The sequence below is a fragment of the Lampetra fluviatilis genome, chromosome 41 (assembly GCF_964198595.1).
Source record: "Lampetra fluviatilis chromosome 41, kcLamFluv1.1, whole genome shotgun sequence".
Taxonomy (NCBI): Eukaryota; Metazoa; Chordata; class Hyperoartia; order Petromyzontiformes; family Petromyzontidae; genus Lampetra; species Lampetra fluviatilis.
In genome coordinates, this window is record NC_136315.1 from 9,121,494 (window position 1) to 9,147,969 (window position 26,476).

At 51.5% G+C, this 26,476-nt stretch overlaps 1 protein-coding gene across 1 annotated transcript in view; it reads right to left on the bottom strand.

Annotated features, from left to right (window-relative positions):
• Window positions 1–954: 954 nt before the first annotated feature.
• Window positions 955–26,476, bottom strand: part of LOC144946579 (neurotrypsin-like) — a 50,053-nt gene continuing 24,531 nt past the window's right edge. The window contains exons 4-14 of the mRNA XM_078875594.1: window positions 24,782–25,008; window positions 18,546–18,693; window positions 17,080–17,258; window positions 15,057–15,198; window positions 13,427–13,789; window positions 12,169–12,359; window positions 11,116–11,191; window positions 9,406–9,528; window positions 5,869–6,245; window positions 4,209–4,357; window positions 955–1,119 (exon numbers count right to left, since the gene is read on the bottom strand). Coding sequence (XP_078731720.1) covers window positions 955–1,119; window positions 4,209–4,357; window positions 5,869–6,245; window positions 9,406–9,528; window positions 11,116–11,191; window positions 12,169–12,359; window positions 13,427–13,789; window positions 15,057–15,198; window positions 17,080–17,258; window positions 18,546–18,693; window positions 24,782–25,008 — 2,140 coding nt within the window. The remainder of the gene's footprint in view (window positions 1,120–4,208; window positions 4,358–5,868; window positions 6,246–9,405; window positions 9,529–11,115; window positions 11,192–12,168; window positions 12,360–13,426; window positions 13,790–15,056; window positions 15,199–17,079; window positions 17,259–18,545; window positions 18,694–24,781; window positions 25,009–26,476) is intronic.

The following is a 26,476-nucleotide window of genomic DNA, read 5'->3' on the forward strand; positions in this document are numbered from 1 at the left end:
CTAGGCCGGGCCTCCCTTAGGTCAACTCAGCCTCGAATGAGTACCCTGTGCGGTGTGTAATCATCGCCACGAGGGAGACAAAGGCGGTCGGGTGTGGTGCTGGCCGCCCACCTTCTCGTGTGCCGTGTCGGCCTCCAAAGATGTTCGCTCACAGCACTTGCCCCAAAGTCTGTTCAAGGTTATACGGGGGATCTTTGTCTTTGCTGTGTGTGTGTAAACACCGTCCACGAACTCCAAGGTTAATTTCCAGTGCCTGATCGAGTTCACTTTCGCAGATTCTCTTGTGGGGGGGCATCAGCAAGCAGCTGATTGGCCTTGACTGATGATGTCTGTAGGATGTGCCATGAAGGTCGAGGCATTGGCTTTGCAACAACTAGAGGATCTGGCAGACAGAAGTGATGTCTAAGTGTGTGTATGTCTGGTCCCCATAATTGGCACCAGCCATGATGACCTCTTGACCTTTTTACATTCACCACAAATCTGAAAGCCAGACCAGATGAGAGGCTTTGTTGAGGCTCTTGTCAGCATTCCGTAAAGCGCAAACGTTCCCAGATGATAGTCAGAAAGTCGCAAAAGATGTCGTTTGATAATTTGCCAGATTTTAAAAGTAGTGAGAAATCAGCTTGCGTGCAGGTGCTGGGTGGATCATGCCACCGCAGGATCATGAGAGACGGTCGTGGCTTGAAGAGGCCTTCATCCAGCAGTGGACTGACCGTGGCTCATGAGGATGATGATACAACATCCTTAATACTTTAAAACCTCGAATCACTCCCAAATCTACATGATGTCCCAGAAAGTGGCCAAATTTGTCGCGAGCAACTTTGAAAAAAAAGTTGTCGTTCGGGGGACGGCGGCGCGAGGGGGAAGAGAAAAATAAAAGTCGCAAAAATCCAGCGACAAAAAAAAAAGTCGCTTGGTCGACAACACCGCGTTCCTGTCGACGCTCGTGAAGCGTCACGTGATGTGTGAGACTCTCCGGATCCAGCCGAGGTAGGCCGACACGCGGGTGTAGACGCCAGGGGAGTCACGGAGGCCACAGCCGCGGCCCCACGACGTCACGCCCTGCAGCTCCCAGCGCCCGTCGGGATGCTCGCACACCAGAGGGCCGCCGCTGTCGCCCTGTTCACGGGCAGGAGACGGCCCGTGGCGAGCGCCGTCGTGAGGCCAACGCGAGAGAGAACGGAGCAGCCGATTGACGCAAAGCTAATATTTAAATGACATTGGTAGACAATCATCAACACGGTACAATGAACCCTTTGCCGTTCCGAGACATCTGCAAGTTTGCAGGGTGAGTGTCCCGTTCACCGATGAATCTCAGAGGCTCGGCGTTCATTTTATTTAGAGGCGTAGAGCCGTTGTTTTTAAAGACAATGTACTCACCGCAGAGAACTGTAGCAACACGACCGCCGCACTCTGTGATAGCTGGCGTCAAACTGTGGCACACTCCCACCCGCATGGCCTTGTGGGAGCCTTGGTACCGATAAAGTTTTTTTTATTAAACATTTTATTCCAGTCATCGGAAAGGGTTAAGCAACGGATGCTTTCGTAATCGTTACTATAAAAAATGCCATAGGTGAATGTTTTAACAGGAAATTAGTTTGCGAGTTGATAACAATCCACACATGATCAAAAGCATTTTTCTAAGTATATATGTAAACTGTAGTTGCAATTTTTTTTCTTATCCCAAAATTCTGTCGTTATTTCCCACTTAAGTTTTTTTTTGCATCCCAAGCAGTAGTGGACTGATAGAGGGCTGTAAATTATTATTACGATTATTTGCCATGTCATCTTGAGATTTGCACAGACGACTCTCACAATGAGCGAAGATGTCACAACACTACATCTGCAGTCTCCCCGCTATCGGACTCTTCATCAACGCTCGATGGCGCATTTGCAATGAATGGTGCTTGTCACCAGTGCCGGATTAGCCTAGGAGCAAAAGTAGCTGCACGTGCTATGGGCCCCGCACTTTCAAGGGCCCCGCACCAAATGCTATCAAGCTATCTATTCTGTTTCAGTGATTCTGCACTTGCTCTATTACTATAGTACTATACCGCCTTCAACTTTTGCGAACGACCGGGTGTTTAAGGTTAGCAATTTGTCGTATTATCTGGCTGTATAGCAAATGTAAAAATACAATAACTTTACTATGCAAGTAAAAAATGTGTTTTTTAATATTTACGTGTTTATTTATTTATTTAGGGCCGCTTTATGACATATGCTACAGGCCCCGCACTAGCTTAATCCGGCACTGCTTGTCACTGCCTGTGACATCTCATCAAGCAATCTCTCAGCCACGCGCAGGGGGGCAGCACTTTCCCAACCGCATTAAAAATAAAGAATCAGGATATCGGCGGTCTTAAGTTCCGAAACTAACCTCCGAGCCTCGTTCGAGTCCAAACTTACAATCTGCTTACTCGATCGCGCAGTGAAATTCCGCGCATTCTCTACGTACACTTACGGGCCAAAAGCTTTTTTTCTGCATCAGTAGGAGACGAAATTGTTTTCAATTCTCCATGGACGCGAGACCCTTACGATGATACCAGAAACTGATGAGAGCAGTCTGCAAGGAGCTACAGGTTTGAAACTTAAACTGAACTATAAAACGAAAAAGATGTTTTATTTATTTATTATAGATATTTTTCAGAAGCGTCGTGGTTACACATGATAGCTTAACGAAGTGGTTCATGGTGTGGAAATGTATTGCAGCCAAATAATCTAAACGCACATTGATTCTAAATGTGGAGGGAAAAACCGGAGGACCCGGAGAAAAATGCACACGACCACGGGGAGAGAGAGAGAGACACGCAAACTCCAAATATACAGCAGCAGGCGTCAGGGTCGGGATCGAACCCACGACCTCCTGTATACCAGGCGAGGTAGTCAACATCTCCTAGCCACCGTGATGATGATGAGAGAGAGACACGCAAACTCCAAATATACAGCAGCAGGCGTCAGGGTCGGGATCGAACCCACGACACAGCTCCCATTTGAGAAGCTGTGCAAAGAACGAACTGCGTACGTTTTAAAGTATTCAGCATTTTTCAGCGAGCGAGAAACAATTTCGGATCGCGTTCCCCTCTCTCCAATTATGAATTCCGGCTGCCACTCAAGACGGATGAGCTGCCTGTTGCAGCACGAAGGCCACTTGCAGTCGGAGCGATGTATCCCCGGAGGCCTCGGCGAGGGAGGTGCGCGCAAGAGGCTTGAACACACCTTGCGGGAATGCATCTCTGACGAGACTTGTTCAGCGACGCAACAACGCAAAGAGCGTCCGCGGCTCGCAGTCAAAACACTGCGAGTTGAAATCCCGGTCAGGAGTCTCGGTCAGACTTTTCTCGTTGGCCAAATTGCGACGTTCCAATTTAATTTTCGTACGTGATTTGTTGCACGCATCATGATCATCATAAGTGTGGATTTTAATCGATAACTAGATTATTTGTTGAATGGCTAATTTGTATGCATTATAATAATAATCATTGACAGCCCTTTATCAATCCACGTGTCGCTCACGGAGGTTTGTTTGACCTTGTTGGAAAGTGAATTAGACTCAGGACAAATCTTGCATATTCGTATACATCTTTAGGAAAATCTTGCACATCCTTAATTTGTCCTCTTGCATATTATTTGAAAACCATGAACGTGCAAGATGTTTTTGTCGTTCCTTGTTTAATTTAATTTCCATCCAGAACATCTGTGGCTTGCGTCCCACCACAGTGGCGAGATGTTAACTACCTCGCCTGGTATACAGGAGGTCGTGGGTTCCATCCAGACCCTGACGCCTGCTGCTGCTGTATATTTGGAGTTTGCGTGCTCCCTCACCCGGTGGTCGCGTTGATTCTTTTGTCCGGATCCTCCGGTTTTTCCCTCCACATTAGAAACAGGCGTTTTAGAGTATTTGGCTGTTGTACGTTTCCACGCGATAAGCCACTTTTGTTGAGCTCTTATTTGTGGTCATGTCGCTTCTGAAAAAAGTGCACTATAGCTCAGTGGGCCTTACCTGGTAAAATAGAAATCAGTTAAATTTGTTTAGGATTAACTTAGTGCTGTCTTTTTTGCAGTTTATCTACTTGGGAGGCAGCGCATGGTGGATTGTGCTAATTCACAATTCCACATTTCCATTGACAGGGGACCGATCTCACTTTGGAACAAGCACCATATTTCAGCTCGAGTTTGGGTCAGTTTTAGTGTAAACGGTGGCCGGACACCTGGCAGCTGTCGACGCGAGCGCCGTCCCTGATGCCGCCCGCGCACAGCATGCGCTCCGACAGGAAGCGCCCTCCGTAGTGCTGGTGGCACACGCGCCGCGGCAGCAGCGGCAGGCGCGCCTCCTGCAGCGTGCGCGAGTACGCGACGCCTGTCGCGCAAACAAAGACAAAGATCCCCCGTATAGCCTTTCACAGACTGATGGGGCAAGTGCTGTCAGCGAGCAGCTACGAGGGCCGGCACGGCACACGAGGGGGTGGGAGGCCAGAAACACGCCCGGCCGCCTTTGTCTCTTCAATGCCGATGTTTCCACACCGCACCAGGTACTCATTTGAGGCTGAGTTGACCTAGAGGAGGCCCGGGACCGGTTCAGATAATCGTCGCTGATGTTGGCCGTGAGCGCGAATCGAACTCGGGTCGCTGGGTTCATAGCGCGGCGCGCTAACCGCTCCACCACCGCTCCCCACATGCACGCAATTGACACTTATGGACACGACGTTACAAAGACAAAGACCCCCGAATAACCTTGAACAGACTCTGGGGCAAGTGCTGTCAGCGAACAATTATGGATGTTGACACGGCGGCCAGCACCACGCCCGGACCACCTTTGTCTCCCTCGTGCGATGTTGTACACACCGCGCACAGGGTACTCATTCGAGGCCGAGTCACACTGGGGGATGCACAGGACCGGTTCGGATAATCGTCACCAAGGTTGGCCGTGAGTGGGAATCGAACTCGGGTCGCCGGATTCCAAACACAGCGCGCTAACCGCGACACTCCCGCTCCACGATGTTGCGCAAGGACAAAGATCATTCCATGTCGCCATGCGAACAGCTGGGCAACGGTAATATTGTTCATATTGGTGACCAAATGTATTTGTCAACAAAGTTACGTTGCGGTTCTTGTCATCGTTGACTATGGCTAGACGGGAGTCATCAAGCACCTCCGATGAGCACAGTTTGTGCGAAAGTAGTTTAAGATACATGATGATGATGATTATATGACTCCCCACCAAAGGCCAAAGGATGCCTGGCTCTGACGAGACTAAATTAATAAGTCGCAGACTAAGACGATTTAGTAACGTAGTGTACCGAGGAAGACCAGGATCAGTAATTAGCGAGATAGGTTTTAAAAAGGATTCATGAAGGCCACCGATTGGCCGACCTGATAAAATTGCGGGGAGGGGGGGGGCATCATTTTCCCACCCCTTCATACCAACAATGAACAACTCCCAATTGAATTTTGATTTAAAGCTTTCGTGACTGCAGGGATTCATATTCTTGGTTCTTTCGGTAAAGTCACGTAGAAGGGAAATAATAAAATAATAAAAATATAAAACAATAAAATTCTCACGACGTTTCGACTGCAACACAAGCAATCATCATCTTGCTGTGTTTTTCACACCTGATGATGATTGCTTGTGTTGCAGTCGAAACGTCGTGATAATTTTATTGCTTGATATTTTTATTATTTTATTCTTTCCGTTCTACGTGACTTTACCGAAAGAACCAAGAATGTAACTTCCAATTGACTCACCGTTTAACAAACCTTAGCCTGACGAGACAGAGAGAACGACAAAAATGAAATCCGAGACACTCGACGACCGACGCAGAGTCTCCGCCGTCGACGTGACGAAGCACGCGACCCCCTCGCCCGCCTCACCCGTGTCGCCCCAGCCCGTCACGTAGCACCCCCTCGTCGTCCTCCGCACGTCCCCCCGTCCCCGCGCGGGCAGGCAGGCGGGCATCACGCGCGCGCTCAGCCGCACGCACGCCTCCTCCTCGATGCGGCCGCCGCGTGGCCGGCCGGGCCGACCTCCGACCTCCTCGCCGCCGGGCCAGCGACGCGCCGGGGTCGCGGCGGAGGGCCGCCGCAGCTGCACGAGAGCGATGTCGTCCTGGTTGGAGCCCGAGGCGGCGTCGTAGCCCGGGTGGGTGACCACGCGCTCCACCGGCATCTCCTCCTCGGCCGCCTCGGGCACCAGCGAGTGGTGGTCGCCCACGCGCACCGCGTACGCGCGTGTGCTGTTGGTGCCATAGCTGCGGTACAGCGGGGGGGGGGGGGGGTACAGCTGGTGCATCTGTCAGTCATTTCGGCCAGTCAACCCATGGCACCCGGGTCTGACCCGTGACCTCCTGTCAGCGACCCTTCGATACTTCACGTGGCCTCAAAGTGCACCTGGCCTGCCACAGGCGCCATGGTGACATCACCGTCGCTTCGTGGCGAATGGCGGTTGTGTTGTAGCTACGGTTAGTCGCGGGTGCAAGCAGCGGTGACGGTTAAGCGTGAGCAGAGGCAGCAAGGCCGACCTCACGGCGCCGTCTCGCCCATGCGCCCTCCCTCCATCCTGCACACGCATCCTTCCCATCACGACCTCCTCCTGGTCACATCGGCAGCACCTTGTGTGCTGCTACAACGCTTTCAAGTTGCCGACCCGACATTACCGTGGCACTCTCAAGAATCCTCCGGATCCACCTGTCGTCAAAGGCCACACACGTGCCCTCACTTGTCCATTTGTTAAAGATCGAAACGACTCTCTTGCCCCGCGCAGCAACATAAACAATACTCCTGCCTCAAACTACCACCACCACCACATTTCAACATCGAATTTGAAATCTCCACTCTTTCACAGTTGGTCATTTAGTCCGTCGAAAGGCCAGCCTGCCAATGCTGGCACGCCTGTTGGATTTCCCTCTCACGGTCCCCCCGTGTTTTGCACAACACGGAATACGTCAGATGCAGTGTGGGGGGGGTGGCACGTGCCCCCCGTATGATCCGATCGAAATCTCTAATTTCGATCGGATCATTGGGGTTTATTAGTAATAAATCGGCATTTTGCGACCTCCACTGCCACTGTGCAGCATATTATTACGAGATCATAGGACAATAGTCTGAGTCCATAATTGGCAATACGTAACGGCAAAGCAGTTATAAGCGACTCAGAATTGTGTGCTGTTGCGTATACAGGACACGACTTCCCTGAAGACATTCACCTTCAGCGAGCGCGATGCCGATCACACGACGCGGTTCGAATTCGACCCTCGATCGATGGCTACGCCATCGCCGCACACGCGTCGAATAGAAAGCAAGGGACAAGTCCTTACTTACTAACAACTCCTCTGTGATTTCTCATTGCTGGAGGGGTTACCCCCGCTACCTGAAGATCCTGGCTCCGCCATTGGATGCTATCGTTCAATATTGTGACACAGCAGCGTCAGCCCTCTGACCCGTGGTCAGGGTTTGAACCTCGGTCCTCCTAAATTATGGCTCGGTGTCATGACACCGGCATTGGACCCATCGATAGACAAACAAACCAGCTCCAGGGCTTGAACCCAGGCCCTGCGATGTTGTAGATCAGCGCCCTGACACCAGAGAGAGGAGCTCCCTGAGAAAGGGCCTCGGGCCTTGAACCCTGGACCCTCGAAGATGCCAGCGCAGCGCTCTAAATTGGCGCGAGTAACTCATGAGACACCCAGCACAAGGGCCCGAAGCCACGATGTGAGATCATTCATAAATAGTTGAATTTGGGTTACATCGGTGTGTAGGTGCAACGTGAAAACATTTTTGACTAAAACACCTCCACCACCCGACAGAGCCAATAAAAATCAAGTTGTCAAGTGGCCCAATTTTGTCAGTTGATTTGGTGTTTCAGAAAACCGGAGGAGTGTTGAAAAGCACGTGAAACATTGTATTGGCACGGATGTGAGATGTTGATAATAATATAATTATATTTTATAATGCGAATTCCATCCTGGGATCCCAATGCGCAATGATGTGAGAAGTACTTAATAATTAGCGGAAAAAATAATTCCGATATTTTCTTTAGCTACTGACCTACTGGATTCCCAGACCAATACTTTCCAGTGGCATCGTTGAAGCAGACAAACGCTGAACTGATTTTTGACAGTGGCGGCGAGTGAATACGGGGCACCACCCCAGCACAGTTGGCTACGTACGGTGCGAAAGAAGTTCAACGTACATTCAAACACGTGATCAATTTCACTATTTATGAATGAACGCAAGTGAACGTCAACGCCTTACGTATCCTCCGGAGACACTTGCGCGTGCACGTGCGCAAAATGAGCCAGGCTCTCCAAGCCCGATGAACTCGTGAAACCCGCGTGAACTTTCAAAAGCCGTGGCCAAGCGAAGGAGGATGGGTTCATCGGGAGTGTTGATTTTTGTGGAGATTAAAAAAAAAACACACACTTTTGAATCTCACTCTGTATCAATAAGTGGATAATCCTTGAAATGAAAAAGCATCTATAACAAATGTTTGATTTACAAATAAAAAGTGTCTAATTCAAGTCATTTTTTTTCTTCTTCTTTTCAAATTGAGGAGGAGAGCACCCCCCAATGGCATGGAAATGTCAGCGTTCAAATCTCATTGGCCGATTTAAACCACCCTCACGCAAGCCCACAGCAAGGGGCTCACCCCCCTCCAGTGGCGGCTCCTGCAAAATCTCTCAGGGGGGGCAAATGTCTGGATGATTGATAAGGATAAGGTCCACCCATGCAATGGATAAATTAAGAGCTTAAGCATATAAAGGCAACTTCACTTCTTTAATATTAATGAAAAATAAAGTGACTCTTACAATACATCTTGTTTGTTTCTATACTCACTATTAAAACAAACCACTCAAGTTTCTTTTATTAAAGATTCCACTAGGTGGCGACAAATTATATTGTTGGATGAAACGTGCTTACGTATGATGACGTAAGCACGTATGATGACGTAAGCACGTTAGGGCGAGCCCTCCCGGAAGCCATAGAGAATGCATTGCAGCGCCCCCGTTCGAAAAAAAACATCTTTGAATGTAAGTCTATGGGACCACTCGGGGCGATTCTCAGCCGGAGGGAAATCGCCCAAAAAGAGGCGGTACTCCACAGAACGTAGCATGACGCTGATTGGACTATATCCAGAGGCACAGTGACGGCTAGCGTGACTCTGTGGTTGAATGACATTGGTGGTGCGTCGCCCAATCGCCCTAATGAAGAAACCGCCCCTGCCCCCCTCATATTCCTCGCCTGAGGAATATGAGGTGGGGAAACGTTTTCTTGTTTGCTGTCCTTCCCCCGCACCTCCGATTAGCACGGTTGGCTACGTACGGTGCGAAAGAAGTTCATATGTTGTGTACATACGACGGAGCCGGGGCGGCGTTCCGGGCGCCGGGAGTCACGGAGCGCGGCGTCGCTCACCGTTTGAAGCAGTGAGCGGCCGTGAGGGCCCAGCAGGTGCCGATGAGCGTCGCCCCGCACAGCAGCCGGCTCTGGCCTCCCGGCACTCGCAGCCTGAGTGAGGCCTGCCAGGGCCAGCTGCCCCTGTGGGACGACAAGGCCCACGACAACACTGAAACCGGCTTTATTTTACTATGTTTCCACAAGCTGCAAAATCCGCGGACGTCAAGGGAACAAAAGTGGGTGAGTTGAGGGAGAAAATGCCACCTCTGACATACAAAATTCATGGGGAGGAGGAAAGGCAAAGTGCCCGGAGGAAACCCCACGCCTACGAAGGGAATAACACTCAAAAAGATCTGCACAGACCAGTTTAAAACAACAACAACTACTACTTGCTGTACCATCACATCACTGCCCATCAGGTTAATGCGTTGTTTCGCGAGAGGCCAGTGCATTATAGGGGCTAAGTGGGTGACGCGACTTAAGTGAAATCTACCCGAGCTTTCAATGTGAACGATGCTGTTGCCTTGTCGCATTATGGTAGGTCTGAAAACCTCCATTGCTAAGTGATGTCGAGGGCCCATTAAACCCCCTCAAAAATCCATTTGCCGTGCCATTAGGGGAAAACATAAACAGGCTTTGCAATATTCCACCGCGGAAGAGTGCAAACATAAGCGTGCGAATAACGGAAACCTCAAGAGTCGTAACATTATTCACTGCTGCTGGGACGCCGCCTTGAAGCGCAAGGGGCATCTGAGACGGAGGTTGCCGCTTCAATCTCCAGGCACGGCAGTGGAAACAACGGGCTTCTTTCTTCTATCCCTCCGACCTCTGCCCGCCCAGCGGTAGAAACGGGTTGGCCACGGTCGGTCGATCGTCAGGTTCGGAATCAGTGCCGGATTAAGCCAGTGCGGGGCTTGTAGCATATGTTATAATGTGGCCGTACGTAAAAAAAAACCCCCATAATTATTAAAACACAAATGTTTTACTTGCATAGTAAAGTAATTGTATTTTTTCATTTGCTACACAGCCAGATAATACGACAAATCGCTAACCTTAAACACCCAGTCGTTCATAAAAGTTGAAGGCGGTATAGTACTATAGTAGTAGAGCAAGTGGAGAATCACTGAACTGGAATTGATAGCTTGAAAGCATTTAACGCGGGGCCCTTGAAAGTGCGGGGCCCGTAGCATTATGTAGCTACTTTTGCTAATGGGATAATCCGGCCCCTTACGTTATGGCAAGCTTCGGGGCCACTTCCTGGAGTCGTTACTTTTTTATTTTACCAGGTAAGGCCCACTGAGCTACATAGCTCTTCTTCAGGAGCGACCTGGCCACAAATGATCGCGCAATGAAGCGGCTTATTGCGGGGAAATTTATAGCAGCCAAATTATCGAAACGCGCGTTGATTATAAATGTGGAGGGAAAAAAACGGAGAACCCGGATAAATATCCACGCGACCATGGAGAGACAAAACACGCAAACTCAAAATATACAGCAGGCGTCAGGGTCTGGATCGAACCCACGACCCCTGTATACCACGCGAGGTAGTTAACATCTCGCCACCGTGGCGGGATGCAAGCCACAGATGTTCTGGATGGAAATGAAATAAGGAGCGGCAAAAACATCTTGCACGTTCATGGTTTTCAATTTATATGCAAGACGAAAAATGAAGTATGTGCAAGATTTTACTAAAGGTGGATACGAATATGGAGGCATTTGGACGCTCACCTGACAGCTCTGCGCCCTCCCACGATGCGCTTGCCCCTGCGGAGTGGACGCACGCCGCACACTCCTGCCTCCACCTCTGCATCGGGAGGGAGAAGGGGAAACACTTCACAAGTAGCTGTGAAACTCTCCTGTTGGTGGTTGTGCGAGCACACTGCATGTATTTGTGAATGAGTGAGAGGCAAGGCCGTAGCCATGGAGTCAACATTGGGGGGGACCAAATCTTCCAGGGGGTCTGGCCCCCCCCCCCCCCCCCCCAGAAAAAAATCTAAATTTGAAAAGAATTTCCTGCCTGAAATATAAAAAAAAATGCACTAACAGATAGGATGGACTTTTTTTTTCTTTTTTACAATAATGTCTAATAGTGCATTGTATTACATTGCTCTGATGTTTCTTTTTTACCTTTTCTTGTTTGTAATGGCAGAGATTAGGGATTAATAAACTACAACCATAACCACAGCAATATATTGGGGGGGACATTTTGAGCATAGTTGAATATTGGAGGGGGATGTGTGTCCCCCAATAATTACGGCCTTGGTGAGAGGATGTGTGATTTGGCGAGTGGGTGGGTGAGTAAGTGAATGGATGTGTGATTGGGTGACAATGTGGGTGAGTGAGTGAATGGTGGATCGGTGAATACATGAACAAGAGGTGTGCAAATTTCGATTTAAAGCTTTCGTGACTGCAGGGATTCATCTTCTTGGTTCTTTCGGTAAAGTCACGTAGAAGGGAAATAATAAAATAATAATATTTGTATATTTTATTATTTCCCTTCTACGTGACTTTACCGAAAGAACCAAGAAGAAGAGGTGTGCAGTGCTTATGTGCATGTCAGACTGAAGGAGGCATGAAGGAGGCATGCATATGAATGGGTTGGTGAGTGCATTTATGAATGGGTGAGTAAACGAGCGGATGGGTGAGTGGATTTATGATTGAACTGGCAAGTGAGTGATCGAGTGATCGAGTTAGTGATTGAGGGAACGAGTGAGTGATCGAGCGAGCGATTAAGCGAGTGACTGAGAGAGCGATAGGGTGAGCGAGCGCGTGAGCGAGTACCGTTGCCGCGCTCGCCGCTCTCGTCACAGATCACGCCGGCGTCCTCGCTATGCCGGCAGTCGTGGGGGTCCCCGGGGGAGCGCACGCATTCGTGCAACGATCCCTCCAGCCCGGAGCACTGCACGCTGTGGAGGTGGATCGGGCCCTCGCCCTCGCCAAAGTAGGCCATGGGCCACGCGTGCGCCAGCCCGCTGTGGGAACAACGACGTCACGGGCATCGGTCACGCGGCAAAACCAGGACAACTCGTCGCCCGCAGAGAAGGGTGCGCAAAGGAGCACGCGCGGGTGCCCTGCTCGCGATTACGCTGAGGGACGGGCAGAGGAACACGTGGATTGCACGACGTAGCGCAAGCCACAGGCGTCGTGTCGACTGATGGGGTTAAAATGAAGCAGACTCGGGAAAGGACACGTCGCTAGAAAGGAGTGGTGGCCAAGGTAGGGGACACGTCAGTGAGGGCGTCCATCGGAGAGATGAGCTCGTATGCAGGGGCTACACGCATTGCTACATCGTGGGACCGTGAGAGGTGGCAGTGACTTGAGGAGGACTTAATTGTGATGACAATCAGGATGAATTCTCAGAGGTGGATTGTTTTTTGTTGTTGCCAATGCAAGATAGTGCGTGACGTGATCTTCATGAAGTCTAGTGATAGGTTTTTACCCTTTCAACTGGTACAAAAACTGACACCTTTATACAAGGCATCAAGTTTGCAATAACCACAACACAAGCAGTGAAAATGCAAACAAAAAAAAATAACTCTGATAATGATATGCACTGTCCTTGAAGTTGATTGGTCCACACCCGAGACAGCTTTTCTTAGAGCCTAGTCTCCATTGGTGTTGGACCAGATGACGCCAAAAGGCGTACAACTAAAAAACAGCGCACTATCAGAGTATTGAGAGCTCGGGGTAAGCATTTACACTATGAGACCTCCTTTACCAGTGGCAAAATATAGTTACTGCTTGTGTTGTGATTCTTGCAAACATGATGCCTTGTATAAAGGTGTCAGTTTTTGTACCAGTTGAAAGGGTAAAAACCTATCACTATATTTTGCCACTTGTAAAGGAGGTCTCATAGTGCTTCATGAAGTCATCGGTGGCCGGTCTCGTATCATCAACTGGCTACACTTGAGAACGCGGCTCGATCGGGGTGAGTAACAGAAACGCAGATTCAATGGCCAGAATCTCGGCGGCACTGTCACAAGCGCGCTCCGACCGCCACGGCCGCCCGACCAGATCCGACGGCGCACGATCGTCTCGCCTGTATCCCAGCTGGCGGCACACCACCGCGGCCTCCCGGCGGCCCCAGCCGTCGTCGCACACCGTGCCCCAGCGGCCGTCCACGAGCACCTCCACGCGCCCCTCGCGCTCGCTCTCCCCGTCAGCCAGACGGAGCCGCGGGGCCGGGGCCGGTGCCGTCTTGAAGAAGGGCGGCCGGGAGCTGTCGCCGTGACGACGGCAAACGACGCCCACGTCCTCGTCGTGAGAGCAGTCGTGGCGCCCCCACTCGCTGCGCGGGCACGCGAGCAGCGAGGCCTCGCCGTCCCGGCACGACACCTCGTCCAGCAACACGAAGCCTGACCCGGGCCCGAACTCGGACTCGCGAGCCGGGCGGTCGGCGCCGCTACGGGTGGGTGGGAGGGCGGACCGCGCATCTGTGTGTACAGGTTACGTGGACACGCGTGTGCACGTAGTGACGGACTCGCGCGGACATATGAACCCTTTGGCGGGACCCCGGGGCCCCGAATAATCAGAAGTCAAAATCGCCATTTTGGTGACCCTGGCCCACTGCGCACATAAACGCCGCGACCCATCTGTCATCCAAGCGCAGCAGCGAGGACGAATGCGCAGAAGAAACAAAACTTTGAAACTTTGATTAGTGCATCGTGTAGAGCTCGTCGAGAGGAATAGATTGCCATATCGTTTGCCTTTAACAGACATAAAATGACGTCCCAAAGCAGTTCATGCGAGAGCCGGGGGCTTATGGCACCCCGGGGTCCTGCCATGAGGTTCATATGGCGCCTTGTGGGTGTTCGCGGCCGTGCCAAAGGGCTCTCCCGGGTGCTTTCGGGTCAGGAGCGAGAGCTGGGCCGTGCACAATGTCCGACGTTTCGCTCCACGTGCCGGGAAACTCATTCCTGAACTGAAACCGGGAGCAAAATGTCGGACATCATTCCGAACAATAACGCGGCATGAACCTTAAAGCACTTGGGAGAGATGCGTTTGCAAACACACGTAGGGTACACACATACATAGACACAGATCCCCCGTATAGCCTTAACAGAATGTTGGGGCAAGTGCTTGTTAGCGAACACCTACGAAGGCTCAACACGGCGGATGATGGAATGGGTGTCCAGCATCACCCCCCGGCCGGCTCTGTCTTGTCAGTGCAAATGTTCACACACCCCATGAGGCCGAGTTGACCTAGGGGAGGCCCAGGACCGGTTCAGATAATCGTTACTGGTCTTGGCCATTGAGCGAGAATCAAACAGCACACCGCACTAGCCGCATACACACAAGCACAAAGATCCCCCGTGCAGCCTTAACAGACTGTAGGGGCAAGTGCTGTTAGTGAGCACCTATGAAGGCTGGCACGGCACACGAGGGGGCTGTGTGGCCAGCACCACGCCCGACCGCCTTTGTCTCCCTAGTGGCGATGTTTACACACCGCACCAGGAATTCATTTGAAGCCGAGTCGACCTAGTGGAGGAGGGCCCAGCACCGGTTGAGGTAACCGTCACTGGTGTTTGCCGCGAGCGCAACGCGCTAACCGCTGCGCCACCGCTCCCCACACACACACCGACGTGCGCGGGTACGCACGTAGACGCAAGCGGCCTCGCCGATTGGCCGACCGCACGGCGTGGGCCCTCCCCAGTGTGCGGCATGATCACCTGAAGCCCAGCTGGCGGCAGACCACGTGGCTGCTGGTCATCGTCCAGCCGTCGTCGCAGACGTTGCCCCACTCGCCGTCGTGGTAGACCTCCACCCGGCCCTGGTGGCTGCCCTTGCCGCCCACCAGACGGACGGATCCCTCTGCAGGCGGTGGGGGCGGGGGGGGGGGACAGATACGGCGAGCGGCGTTCAAATGCCAGCCGGGCAGTGTCGTGGTCTCATCGCTGTCGGCGTTGGCGCCGGGGTTGGGATCGAACCCACGACCTCCTGCATACCGGGCGAGGTAGTTAACACATCGCCACCACGGCGCGCGTGGGTACACATACGCACGTGGACACAAGCGGGGAAAGTTTCTTGAATTACCCCCCCCCCCCACCTTCAGTCGTGCCCACTCAGCATTTGCAAATTGGCGCGGTGCAGCGGTGGAAGATTAAGACCACGAAAAAATAACCACCCCCTCGCGGAACATTCCGGAGCACCCTAGCATGGAGGGCCCCTTCCGCCAGCGGTCGCACGAGCGAGCAATCGCAGGCTCGCACCTTTACCTTTGCAGCGAGCGACTTCCGACACACGTCTAGTAGAAGGCTTCTTACTTATTAAGAGCACACAGGGTGATTACACTTCGTAACGCGGCTACAACCCAGGCTGCTCTAACACACAGCCCATCTCCGTCCTGCACTACGCTGGCTGGTTGACGAGCGTAGCGGCGGCGAAGACGGAGCTGCTCTTGCAGAAGAACAGCTACGCGGTCGAAGGCGAAGAGGTGAAGACGGCAGCGACGCAACCAGGACCCAGACCCCACGCTCACAGCCCCGCAGCTCGGGCTCGGTGCTCCTTATATCCGCCTGGCGTGGCCAAGCTCCACCTCTGGCCACGCCCCCTTTCTAGAACCTACTAAACCCTTCGGGATGGTTCCCAGAGCTTCTCGACTGACACCGCCCTTAACCTTTACCCCAGATACGCCCCTTCACCATAAGGCGTCATGTAACGCAGCTATAACCGCAATGACCCTTACAGGCCGGCAGGTGTCACCCTGTCATTACACCTTTACACGACGCAGACACCAACATCTCAGTTCACGCAAGGGGGTGATGACCCCACCCCCCCCCAAAGCACCGCTTGAACCCGCAGCAGGCTTGAGGCAAAGGATGCTACATTTCTGGGTGGTTCAACCTCTCCCAATGCCCACGCTCAGTGACATCACCACCCTCCTCCTCAGCCTGTGGGGATGGGCCACACGATGGCCTGTTGAGGTGGCTGCTGGTGGAGGCATTGAGTAGAGGGGGGGGGGGGGGTCAGATCTCTTTTGAAAAATAAACTAATGCCTCAATGGACTTTATCTGCTAAAATAAAAAAAATACTTTATAGTGTTTTTCTGTGATTTATTTACCTTTCCTATACTTTTTCACTCCCTCTCGTGTAAAAAATAAAAATCTGTTCATTGCTCTAACTTGCCGACGCAACCAGGCTGCTGGTCATCTGTTGAAAACTAAATAAAGGAGATCACGGGCGCAGCCAGGATTGTCAGGTATAGGGGGGAAACCACTCCAGCAAATGAGAAATGATAGAGGAGTTGTTAGTAAGTAAGAAGTTGTTAGTAAGTAAGGACTTGTCCCTTGCTTTTTATTCGACGCGTGTGCGGCGATGGTGCAGCCATCGATCGAGGGTCGAATTCGAACCGCGTCGTGTGATCGGCATCGCGCTCGCTGTATACGCATCTTTTTTGAGTCACTTATAACTGCTTTGCCGTTACTTATTGCCAATTATGGACTCAGACTACAGTATTGTCCTATCATCTCATAGAGTCCCTGGCGCGTAATAATATACTACACAGTGGCAGTGGGGGTCGCAAAATGCCGATCTATTACTAATAAACCCCAATGATCCGATCGAAATCCCTCATTGGGGGGGCACGTGCCACCCCCCGCCCCCCACCACTGGCTCCGCCATTGAAGGAGATTCGTTTCACGGCCCGTCGAACTCCTCCGGCGCAGAGCGAGATTCCCGTCGCGGGCGCGCCACCTTGGTGCGGGTTGCAGGCGACGCCGGCGTCCTCGCCGTGCAGGCAGTTGTGGTGGCCCCACGGCGCCCGGGGGCACAACTCCAGCGAGCCCTCACCGCCCAAGCAGCGCACCTCGTCCATCCAGATGGGGCCCACGCCCTCGCCGAAGCGCGCCGACGTCAACGCCCGGGCTTGCCCGCTGCCGACAGAGGCAACGGCAAAAAACTAAATCACCAGCAGCAGCAGCAGCAACACCAGCAGCAGCACCAGCAGCAGCAGCAGCAGCAGCAGCACCAGCAGCAGCAGCAGCAACACCAGCAGCAGCACCAGCAGCAGCAGCACCAGCAGCAGCACCAGCAGCAGCAGCACCAGCAGCAGCACCAGCAGCAGCACCAGCAGCAGCAGCAGCAGCAGTGGAAACCGTGGGGTGCTTTCAGGTGAGCTTCTGCGGCCGTCTGGAACGTGCTTCCTTCCGATATTAAGAAGCCACTGGAGCGATGCACTTTTAAATTGCCTCGATGGAAAACCAATTTTTTTAGAACCGCTTTTTATGTTTGGTTTGGTGCCCTTCAGCCGCACCTCCGATTAGCACGGTTGTACGTATGTTGAACTTCTTTCGCGTCGTACGTAGTCAACCGCGCCAATCGGAGGTGACCACGTACGGTGCGAAAGAAGTTCAACACAGATACACGACGATTCTACGCGTGGCCGAATTAACGCAGGGGGTTTAGGGGACACGGCCCAGGGTTTCTTAGTTTGTCAATATAATAATTTACAATGAGCGGTGGGAATGGTGCCGTGATGTCACTGTCGGCACACTGGACTTTCAATCCAAAAGTCGCCGATTCAATTCCATTGTCCGGCAGGGCAGTTGAAACCCAGTGTGCGATATCGATGGGCACACCACCGCTAGTCAAACGGTGGGGTAAAACGTGGGTATCCCCCACCTCTTCCAAGACATCTGGGCAACGTGGAAGAGTGGGCGAAATAAAACGATTTAAACTGAACTATTTTTTATTTTATCAGGTTAAGCTCTTTTTCATACGCGACCTGGCCACAAATGATAACTCAACGAAGTCTTATTATGTGGAAATGTACAGCAGCCAAATACTCTAAAGGCGTGATGTTGATTCTAAACGTGGAGGGCAAAACCGGAGGAACTTGGAGAGAAATCAACACAACCACGGGGAGAACATCCAAACTCCAAATATAGAGCAGGCGTCGGGGTTGGGATCGAACCCACGACTTCCTGCATCCCAGGCGAGGTAGTTAACATCTCGTAACCACCGAGATGTTGAAGAGACCCCCAGAGCAGCTGTATCGTGAGCACGTAATTTGGTGTTACTGCCCTTCGTCACTTTGTTTTAAAAAGCAGACCATTAAATAACCAATGCAAGTAGCAAGAGGCTGTTTGACAACGGGCATGGTGGGACATGGGACAGTGGTGGAAATTCCACATTCCTATGGCAGGGCGGTCGGTGCGGACCTCAGGCCAAGCTGGCGGCACACCACCTGGGCGTCGCGCTCGTCCCACTGGTCGTCGCACACGGTGCCCCAGGAGCCGGCGTGCAGCACCTCCACGCGGCCTTCCAGCGGCGAGCGGCCCCCCGCCAGCCTCAACGAGGGCATGGAACCTGCGACCGCACGGACCCCCTCCGGCAGAGCGGACGCGTCACCGCACGACGCGGGGCGACGTGGGGCGAAGCTTCAACAGGCAACGCCACAGAAGATACAGCTTCAACAGGTAATGGGTAGCCAGCAACACCACAGAAGATACAGCTTCAACAGGTAATGGGTAGCCAGCAACACCACAGAAGATACAGCTTCAACAGGTAATGGGTAGCCAGCAACACCACAGAAGATACAGCTTCAACAGGTAATGGGTAGCCAGCAACACCACAGAAGATACAGCTTCAACAGGTAATGTGTAGCCAGCAACATCACAGAAGATACAGCTTCAACAGGTAATGTGTAGCCAGCAACATCACAGAAGATACAGCTTCAACAGGTAATGTGTAGCCAGCAACATCACAGAAGATACAGCTTCAACAGGTAATGTGTAGCCAGCAACGTCACAGAAGATACAGCTTCAACAGGCAATGTGTAACCAGCAACATCACAGAAGATACAGCTTCAGCAGGCAATGTGTAACCAGCAACATCACAGAAGATACAGCTTCAACAGGCAATGTGTAACCAGCAACATCACAGAAGATACAGCTTCAACAGGTAATGTGTAGCCAGCAACATCACAGAAGATACAGCTTCAGCAGGCAATGTGTAACCAGCAACATCACAGAAGATACAGCTTCAGCAGGCAATGTGTAACCAGCAACATCACAGAAGATACAGCTTCAACAGGCAATGTGTAACCAGCAACATCACAGAAGATACAGCTTCAGCAGGCAATGTGTAACCAGCAACATCACAGAAGATACAGCTTCAACAGGAAATGTGTAACCAGCAACATCACAGAAGATACAGCTTCAGCAGGCAATGTGTAACCAGCAACATCACAGAAGATACAGCTTCAACAGGCAATGTGTAACCAGCAACATCACAGAAGATACAGCTTCAGCAGGCAATGTGTAACCAGCAACGTCACAGAAGATACAGCTTCAACAGGAAATGTGTAACCAGCAACATCACAGAAGATACAGCTTCAGCAGGCAATGTGTAACCAGCAACATCACAGAAGATACAGCTTCAACAGGCAATGTGTAACCAGCAACATCACAGAAGATACAGCTTCAGCAGGCAATGTGTAACCAGCAACATCACAGAAGATACAGCTTCAACAGGCAATGTGTAGCCAGCAACGTCACAGAAGATACAGCTTCAACAGGCAATGTGTAGCCAGCAACGCCACAGAAGATACAGCTTCAACAGGTAATGTGTAGCCAGCAACATCACAGAAGATACAGCTTCAACAGGCAATGTGTAACCAGCAACATCACAGAAGATACAGCTTCAGCAGGCAATGTGTAACCAGCAACATCACAGAAGATACAGCTTCAACAGGCAATGTGTAGCCAGCAACGTCACAGAAGATACAGCTTCAACAGGCAATGTGTAGCCAGCAACGCCACAGAAGATACAGCTTCAACCGGCAATGTGTAGCCAGCAACATCACAGAAGATACAGCTTCAACAGGCAATGTGTAACCAGCAACGTCACAGAAGATACAGCTTCAGCAGGCAATGTGTAGCCAGCAACGTCACAGAAGATACAGCTTCAACAGGCAATGTGTAACCAGCAACATCACAGAAGATACAGCTTCAACAGGCAATGTGTAACCAGCAACATCACAGAAGATACAGCTTCAGCAGGCAATGTGTAACCAGCAACATCACAGAAGATACAGCTTCAACAGGAAATGTGTAACCAGCAACATCACAGAAGATACAGCTTCAGCAGGCAATGTGTAACCAGCAACATCACAGAAGATACAGCTTCAACAGGCAATGTGTAACCAGCAACATCACAGAAGATACAGCTTCAGCAGGCAATGTGTAACCAGCAACGTCACAGAAGATACAGCTTCAACAGGAAATGTGTAACCAGCAACATCACAGAAGATACAGCTTCAGCAGGCAATGTGTAACCAGCAACATCACAGAAGATACAGCTTCAACAGGCAATGTGTAACCAGCAACATCACAGAAGATACAGCTTCAGCAGGCAATGTGTAACCAGCAACATCACAGAAGATACAGCTTCAACAGGCAATGTGTAGCCAGCAACGTCACAGAAGATACAGCTTCAACAGGCAATGTGTAGCCAGCAACGCCACAGAAGATACAGCTTCAACAGGTAATGTGTAGCCAGCAACATCACAGAAGATACAGCTTCAACAGGCAATGTGTAACCAGCAACATCACAGAAGATACAGCTTCAGCAGGCAATGTGTAACCAGCAACATCACAGAAGATACAGCTTCAACAGGCAATGTGTAGCCAGCAACGTCACAGAAGATACAGCTTCAACAGGCAATGTGTAGCCAGCAACGCCACAGAAGATACAGCTTCAACCGGCAATGTGTAGCCAGCAACATCACAGAAGATACAGCTTCAACAGGCAATGTGTAACCAGCAACGTCACAGAAGATACAGCTTCAGCAGGCAATGTGTAGCCAGCAACGTCACAGAAGATACAGCTTCAACAGGCAATGTGTAGCCAGCAACGCCACAGAAGATACAGCTTCAACAGGCAATGTGTAGCCAGCAACATCACAGAAGATACAGCTTCAACAGGCAATGTGTAACCAGCAACGTCACAGAAAATACAGCTTCAGCAGGCAATGTGTAGCCAGCAACGTCACAGAAGATACAGCTTCAACAGGCAATGTGTAACCAGCAACATCACAGAAGATACAGCTTCAACAGGTAATGTGTAGCCAGCAACGTCACAGAAGATACAGCTTCAACAGGCAATGTGTAGCCAGCAACACCACAGAAGATACAGCTTCAACAGGCAATGTGTAGCCAGCAACGCCACAGAAGATACAGCTTCAACAGGCAATGTGTAGCCAGCAACACCACAGAAGATACAGCTTCAACAGGCAATGTGTAGCCAGCAACGTCACAGAAGATACAGCTTCAACAGGCAATGTGTAGCCAGCAACGCCACAGAAGATACAGCTTCAACAGGCAATGTGTAGCCAGCAACACCACAGAAGATACAGCTTCAACAGGCAATGTGTAGCCAGGCAACACCACAGAAGATACAGCTTCAACAGGCAATGTGTAGCCAGCAACGTCACAGAAGATACAGCTTCAACAGGCAATGTGTAGCCAGCAACACCACAGAAGATACAGCTTCAACAGGCAATGTGTAGCCAGCAACGTCACAGAAGATACAGCTTCAACAGGCAATGTGTAGCCAGCAACGTCACAGAAGATACAGCTTCAACAGGCAATGTGTAGCCAGCAACACCACAGAAGATACAGCTTCAACAGGCAATGTGTAGCCAGCAACATCACAGAAGATACAGCTTCAACAGGCAATGTGTAGCCAGCAACACCACAGAAGATACAGCTTCAACAGGCAATGTGTAACCAGCAACGTCACAGAAGATACAGCTTCAACAGGCAATGTGTAGCCAGCAACGTCACAGAAGATACAGCTTCAACAGGCAATGTGTAACCAGCAACGTCACAGAAGATACAGCTTCAACAGGCAATGTGTAGCCAGCAACGTCACAGAAGATACAGCTTCAACAGGCAATGTGTAACCAGGCAACATCACAAAAGATACAGCTTCAACAGGCAATGTGTAGCCAGCAACATCACAGAAGATACAGCTTCAACAGGCAATGTGTAGCCAGCAACGTCACAGAAGATACAGCTTCAACAGGCAATGTGTAACCAGGCAACATCACAAAAGATACAGCTTCAACAGGCAATGTGTAGCCAGCAACATCACAGAAGATACAGCTTCAACAGGCAATGTGTAGCCAGCAACGCCACAGAAGATACAGCTTCAACAGGCAATGTGTAACCAGCAACATCACAGAAGATACAGCTTCAACAGGCAATGTGTAGCCAGCAACGTCACAGAAGATACAGCTTCAACAGGCAATGTGTAACCAGACAACATCACAGAAGATACAGCTTCAACAGGCAATGTGTAGCCAGCAACGTCACAGAAGATACAGCTTCAACAGGCAATGTGTAGCCAGCAACGTCACAGAAGATACAGCTTCAACAGGTAATGTGTAGCCAGCAACGTCACAGGAGATACAGCTTCAACAGGCAATGTGTAGCCAGCAACGCCACAGAAGATACAGCTTCAACAGGCAATGTGTAGCCAGCAACGCCACAGAAGATACAGCTTCAACAGGCAATGTGTAGCCAGCAACGCCACAGAAGATACAGCTTCAACAGGCAATGTGTAGCCAGCAACGTCACAGAAGATACAGCTTCAACAGGCAATGTGTAGCCAGCAACGCCACAGAAGATACAGCTTCAACAGGCAATGTGTAGCCAGCAACGCCACAGAAGATACAGCTTCAACAGGCAATGTGTAGCCAGCAACGTCACAGAAGATACAGCTTCAACAGGCAATGTGTAGCCAGCAACGCCACAGAAGATACAGCTTCAACAGGCAATGTGTAGCCAGCAACACCACAGAAGATACAGCTTCAACAGGCAATGTGTAGCCAGCAACGTCACAGAAGATACAGCTTCAACAGGCAATGTGTAGCCAGCAACGCCACAGAAGATACAGCTTCAACAGGCAATGTGTAGCCAGCAACACCACAGAAGATACAGCTTCAACAGGCAATGTGTAGCCAGCAACGTCACAGAAGATACAGCTTCAACAGGCAATGTGTAGCCAGCAACGCCACAGAAGATACAGCTTCAACAGGCAATGTGTAGCCAGGCAACACCACAGAAGATACAGCTTCAACAGGCAATGTGTAGCCAGCAACGTCACAGAAGATACAGCTTCAACAGGCAATGTGTAGCCAGCAACGTCACAGAAGATACAGCTTCAACAGGCAATGTGTAGCCAGCAACACCACAGAAGATACAGCTTCAACAGGCAATGTGTAGCCAGCAACGTCACAGAAGATACAGCTTCAACAGGCAATGTGTAGCCAGCAACGTCACAGAAGATACAGCTTCAACAGGTAATGTGTAGCCAGCAACGTCACAGAAGATACAGCTTCAACAGGCAATGTGTAGCCAGCAACACCACAGAAGATACAGCTTCAACAGGCAATGTGTAGCCAGCAACGTCACAGAAGATACAGCTTCAACAGGCAATGTGTAGCCAGCAACACCACAGAAGATACAGCTTCAACAGGCAATGTGTAACCAGCAACGTCACAGAAGATACAGCTTCAACAGGCAATGTGTAACCAGCAACATCACAGAAGATACAGCTTCAACAGGCAATGTGTAGCCAGCAACACCACAGCAGATACAGCTTCAACAGGCAATGTGTAGCCAGCAACACCACAGCAGATACAGCTTCAACAGGCAATGTGTAGCCAGCAACACCACAGCAGATACAGCTTCAACAGGCAATGTGTAGCCAGCAACACCACAGCAGAACATACAAAACGATAATTGATGACAACAGCCAACATGAAACTGACCAAAGCTTTGACAGCCAATGCGCGATATTGAGCATAATTGTTTTTTTTTCACGTCAGAAATGTCCATAAACTTGAGTAAAACGCCCAATCTTGCCAATGTTGTTCTGGGTGTCACACCCTCCGCGTCACACCCCCCGCGTCACACCCCCCGCCTCACACCCCCCGCGTCACACCCCCGCGTCACACCCCCCGCGTCACACCCCCCGCGTCACACCCCCGCGTCACACCCCCCGCGTCACACCCCCCGCCTCACACCCCCAGCATCACACCCTCCGCCTCACACCCCCCGCGTCACACCCCCCACGTCACACCCCCGCGTCACACCCCCGCGTCACACCCCCAGCGTCACACCCCCCGCGTCACACCCCCGCGTCACACCCCCGCGTCACACCCCCCGCGTCACACCCCCCGCGTCACACCCCCCGCGTCACACCCCCCGCGTCACACCCCCCGCGTCACACCCCCGCGTCACACCCCCGCGTCACACCCCCCGCGTCACACCCCCCGCGTCACACCCCCCGCGTCACACCCCCCGCGTCACACCCCCGCGTCACACCCCCCGCGTCACACCCCACGCGTCACACCCCCCACACGTCACACCCCCCAGCGCGCTCGCACCTTTGCGCGTCACGCAGGCCACGCCAGCGTCCCCCGCGCGCCCGCAGCTGTCGGCGGCGGCGCTCCTGCCGCTGCCGCCGCCGGCGGTGCGCGGACAGCGAGACAGCGCCCCCTCGGCCCCCGTGCACGCCAGGCCCAGCCAGTGGCCGGAGCGGTCGCGTCCCGAGTCGCGTCCCAAGTCGCGCCCGGGGCCGGAGCGCGCCCGCTTCCTCGCGATGCCCCTCTCCCTGCCGAAGGCAACGACCGCCAAAAAATGACAAGATTGTAGCGCTGCGTCAATCGCTCGAGCGGCGATGGGCGACCCAGGCGAGTTTGCGGGCCACGTGGGCCACGAGCCTGGCGTCGTGCGTGGGCACTAACCGTGACCCCCACGCAGGATGACCCCTAGAGCAGTGGTTCTGTGAATAGAGACACAGGATTGCTGAAACAAAGTCAGTTTGTACTGACTTGCTCCTACTTAATTTGTGTCTTCGATGATTTACCTCCTGAAAAAGTCTGGCCGTGTCTCATGCACCCCAGAAAGGGCGTCTCGCACCAGCCAGGGAGTGCAGCGTGATGCCCCCTGAAGAGGAAGAATGACCACTGCCCTAGAGACACACTGGGACCAGGCCACCATGAAGGGGGAGCCCAATCAGACCCCTCCTCCTCCATCAAGCCCGGCCACCGCCGCGTCAATCTCGGGGCTGGTGCTTGCGGGATGTCTGTGGCCCCCCGACATTCTTGTCCCGTGATCGGTGTCGTGTCCCGGGGGGCTCGCGTTGAGTTGAAAATAAATGAACAAAAAAGCCACCGCATCACCGCGATTGTGACTGCCGGTAGGGTGCCCGAAAAAAAAAGTTCCATTCGCTTTGACGCGCTGATGTAGCTTTTACGATTCGTCCATCGCATTGAAAAATATATAACTTTGCACTAAGCCCGTCGTCCCGCCGAGGTTGTCATCTTACATTGTGCGAAGTCAACAGGCGCTGCCCTACGGGGACACTGGCCCAAGTCATGAGAGTTTAGAATTCACGCTGCCACAAGCGATATCGGTGAAGCTCTACATTGGAGATTATCTCTACGAGTAATACATGTCTCTGTTAGTGAGTGTCTCTGTTAGTGGGTGTCTATGTTAGTGAGTGTCTCTGTTAGTGGGTGTCTCTGTTAGTGGGTGTCTCTGTTAGTGAGTGTCTCTGTTAGTGAGTGTCTCTGTTAGTGAGTGTCTCTGTTAGTGAGTGTCTCTGTTAGTGGGTGTCTCTGTTAGTGGGTGTCTCTGTTAGTGAGTGTCTATGTTAGTGGGTGTCTTTGTTAGTGAGTGTCTATGTTAGTGGGTGTCTCTGTTAGTGAGTGTCTATGTTAGTGGGTGTCTCTGTTAGTGAGTGTCTATGTTAGTGAGTGTCTATGTTAGTGGGTGTCTATGTTAGTGAGTGTCTATGTTAGTGAGTGTCTATGTTAGTGAGTGTCTATGTTAGTGGGTGTCTCTGTTAGTGAGTGTCTATGTTAGTGAGTGTCTCTGTTAGTGAGTGTCTATGTTAGTGAGTGTCTATGTTAGTGAGTGTCTATGTTAGTGAGTGTCTATGTTAGTGAGTGTCTATGTTAGTGGGTGTCTATGTTAGTGAGTGTCTATGTTAGTGAGTGTCTATGTTAGTGAGTGTCTATGTTAGTGGGTGTCTCTGTTAGTGAGTGTCTATGTTAGTGAGTGTCTATGTTAGTGGG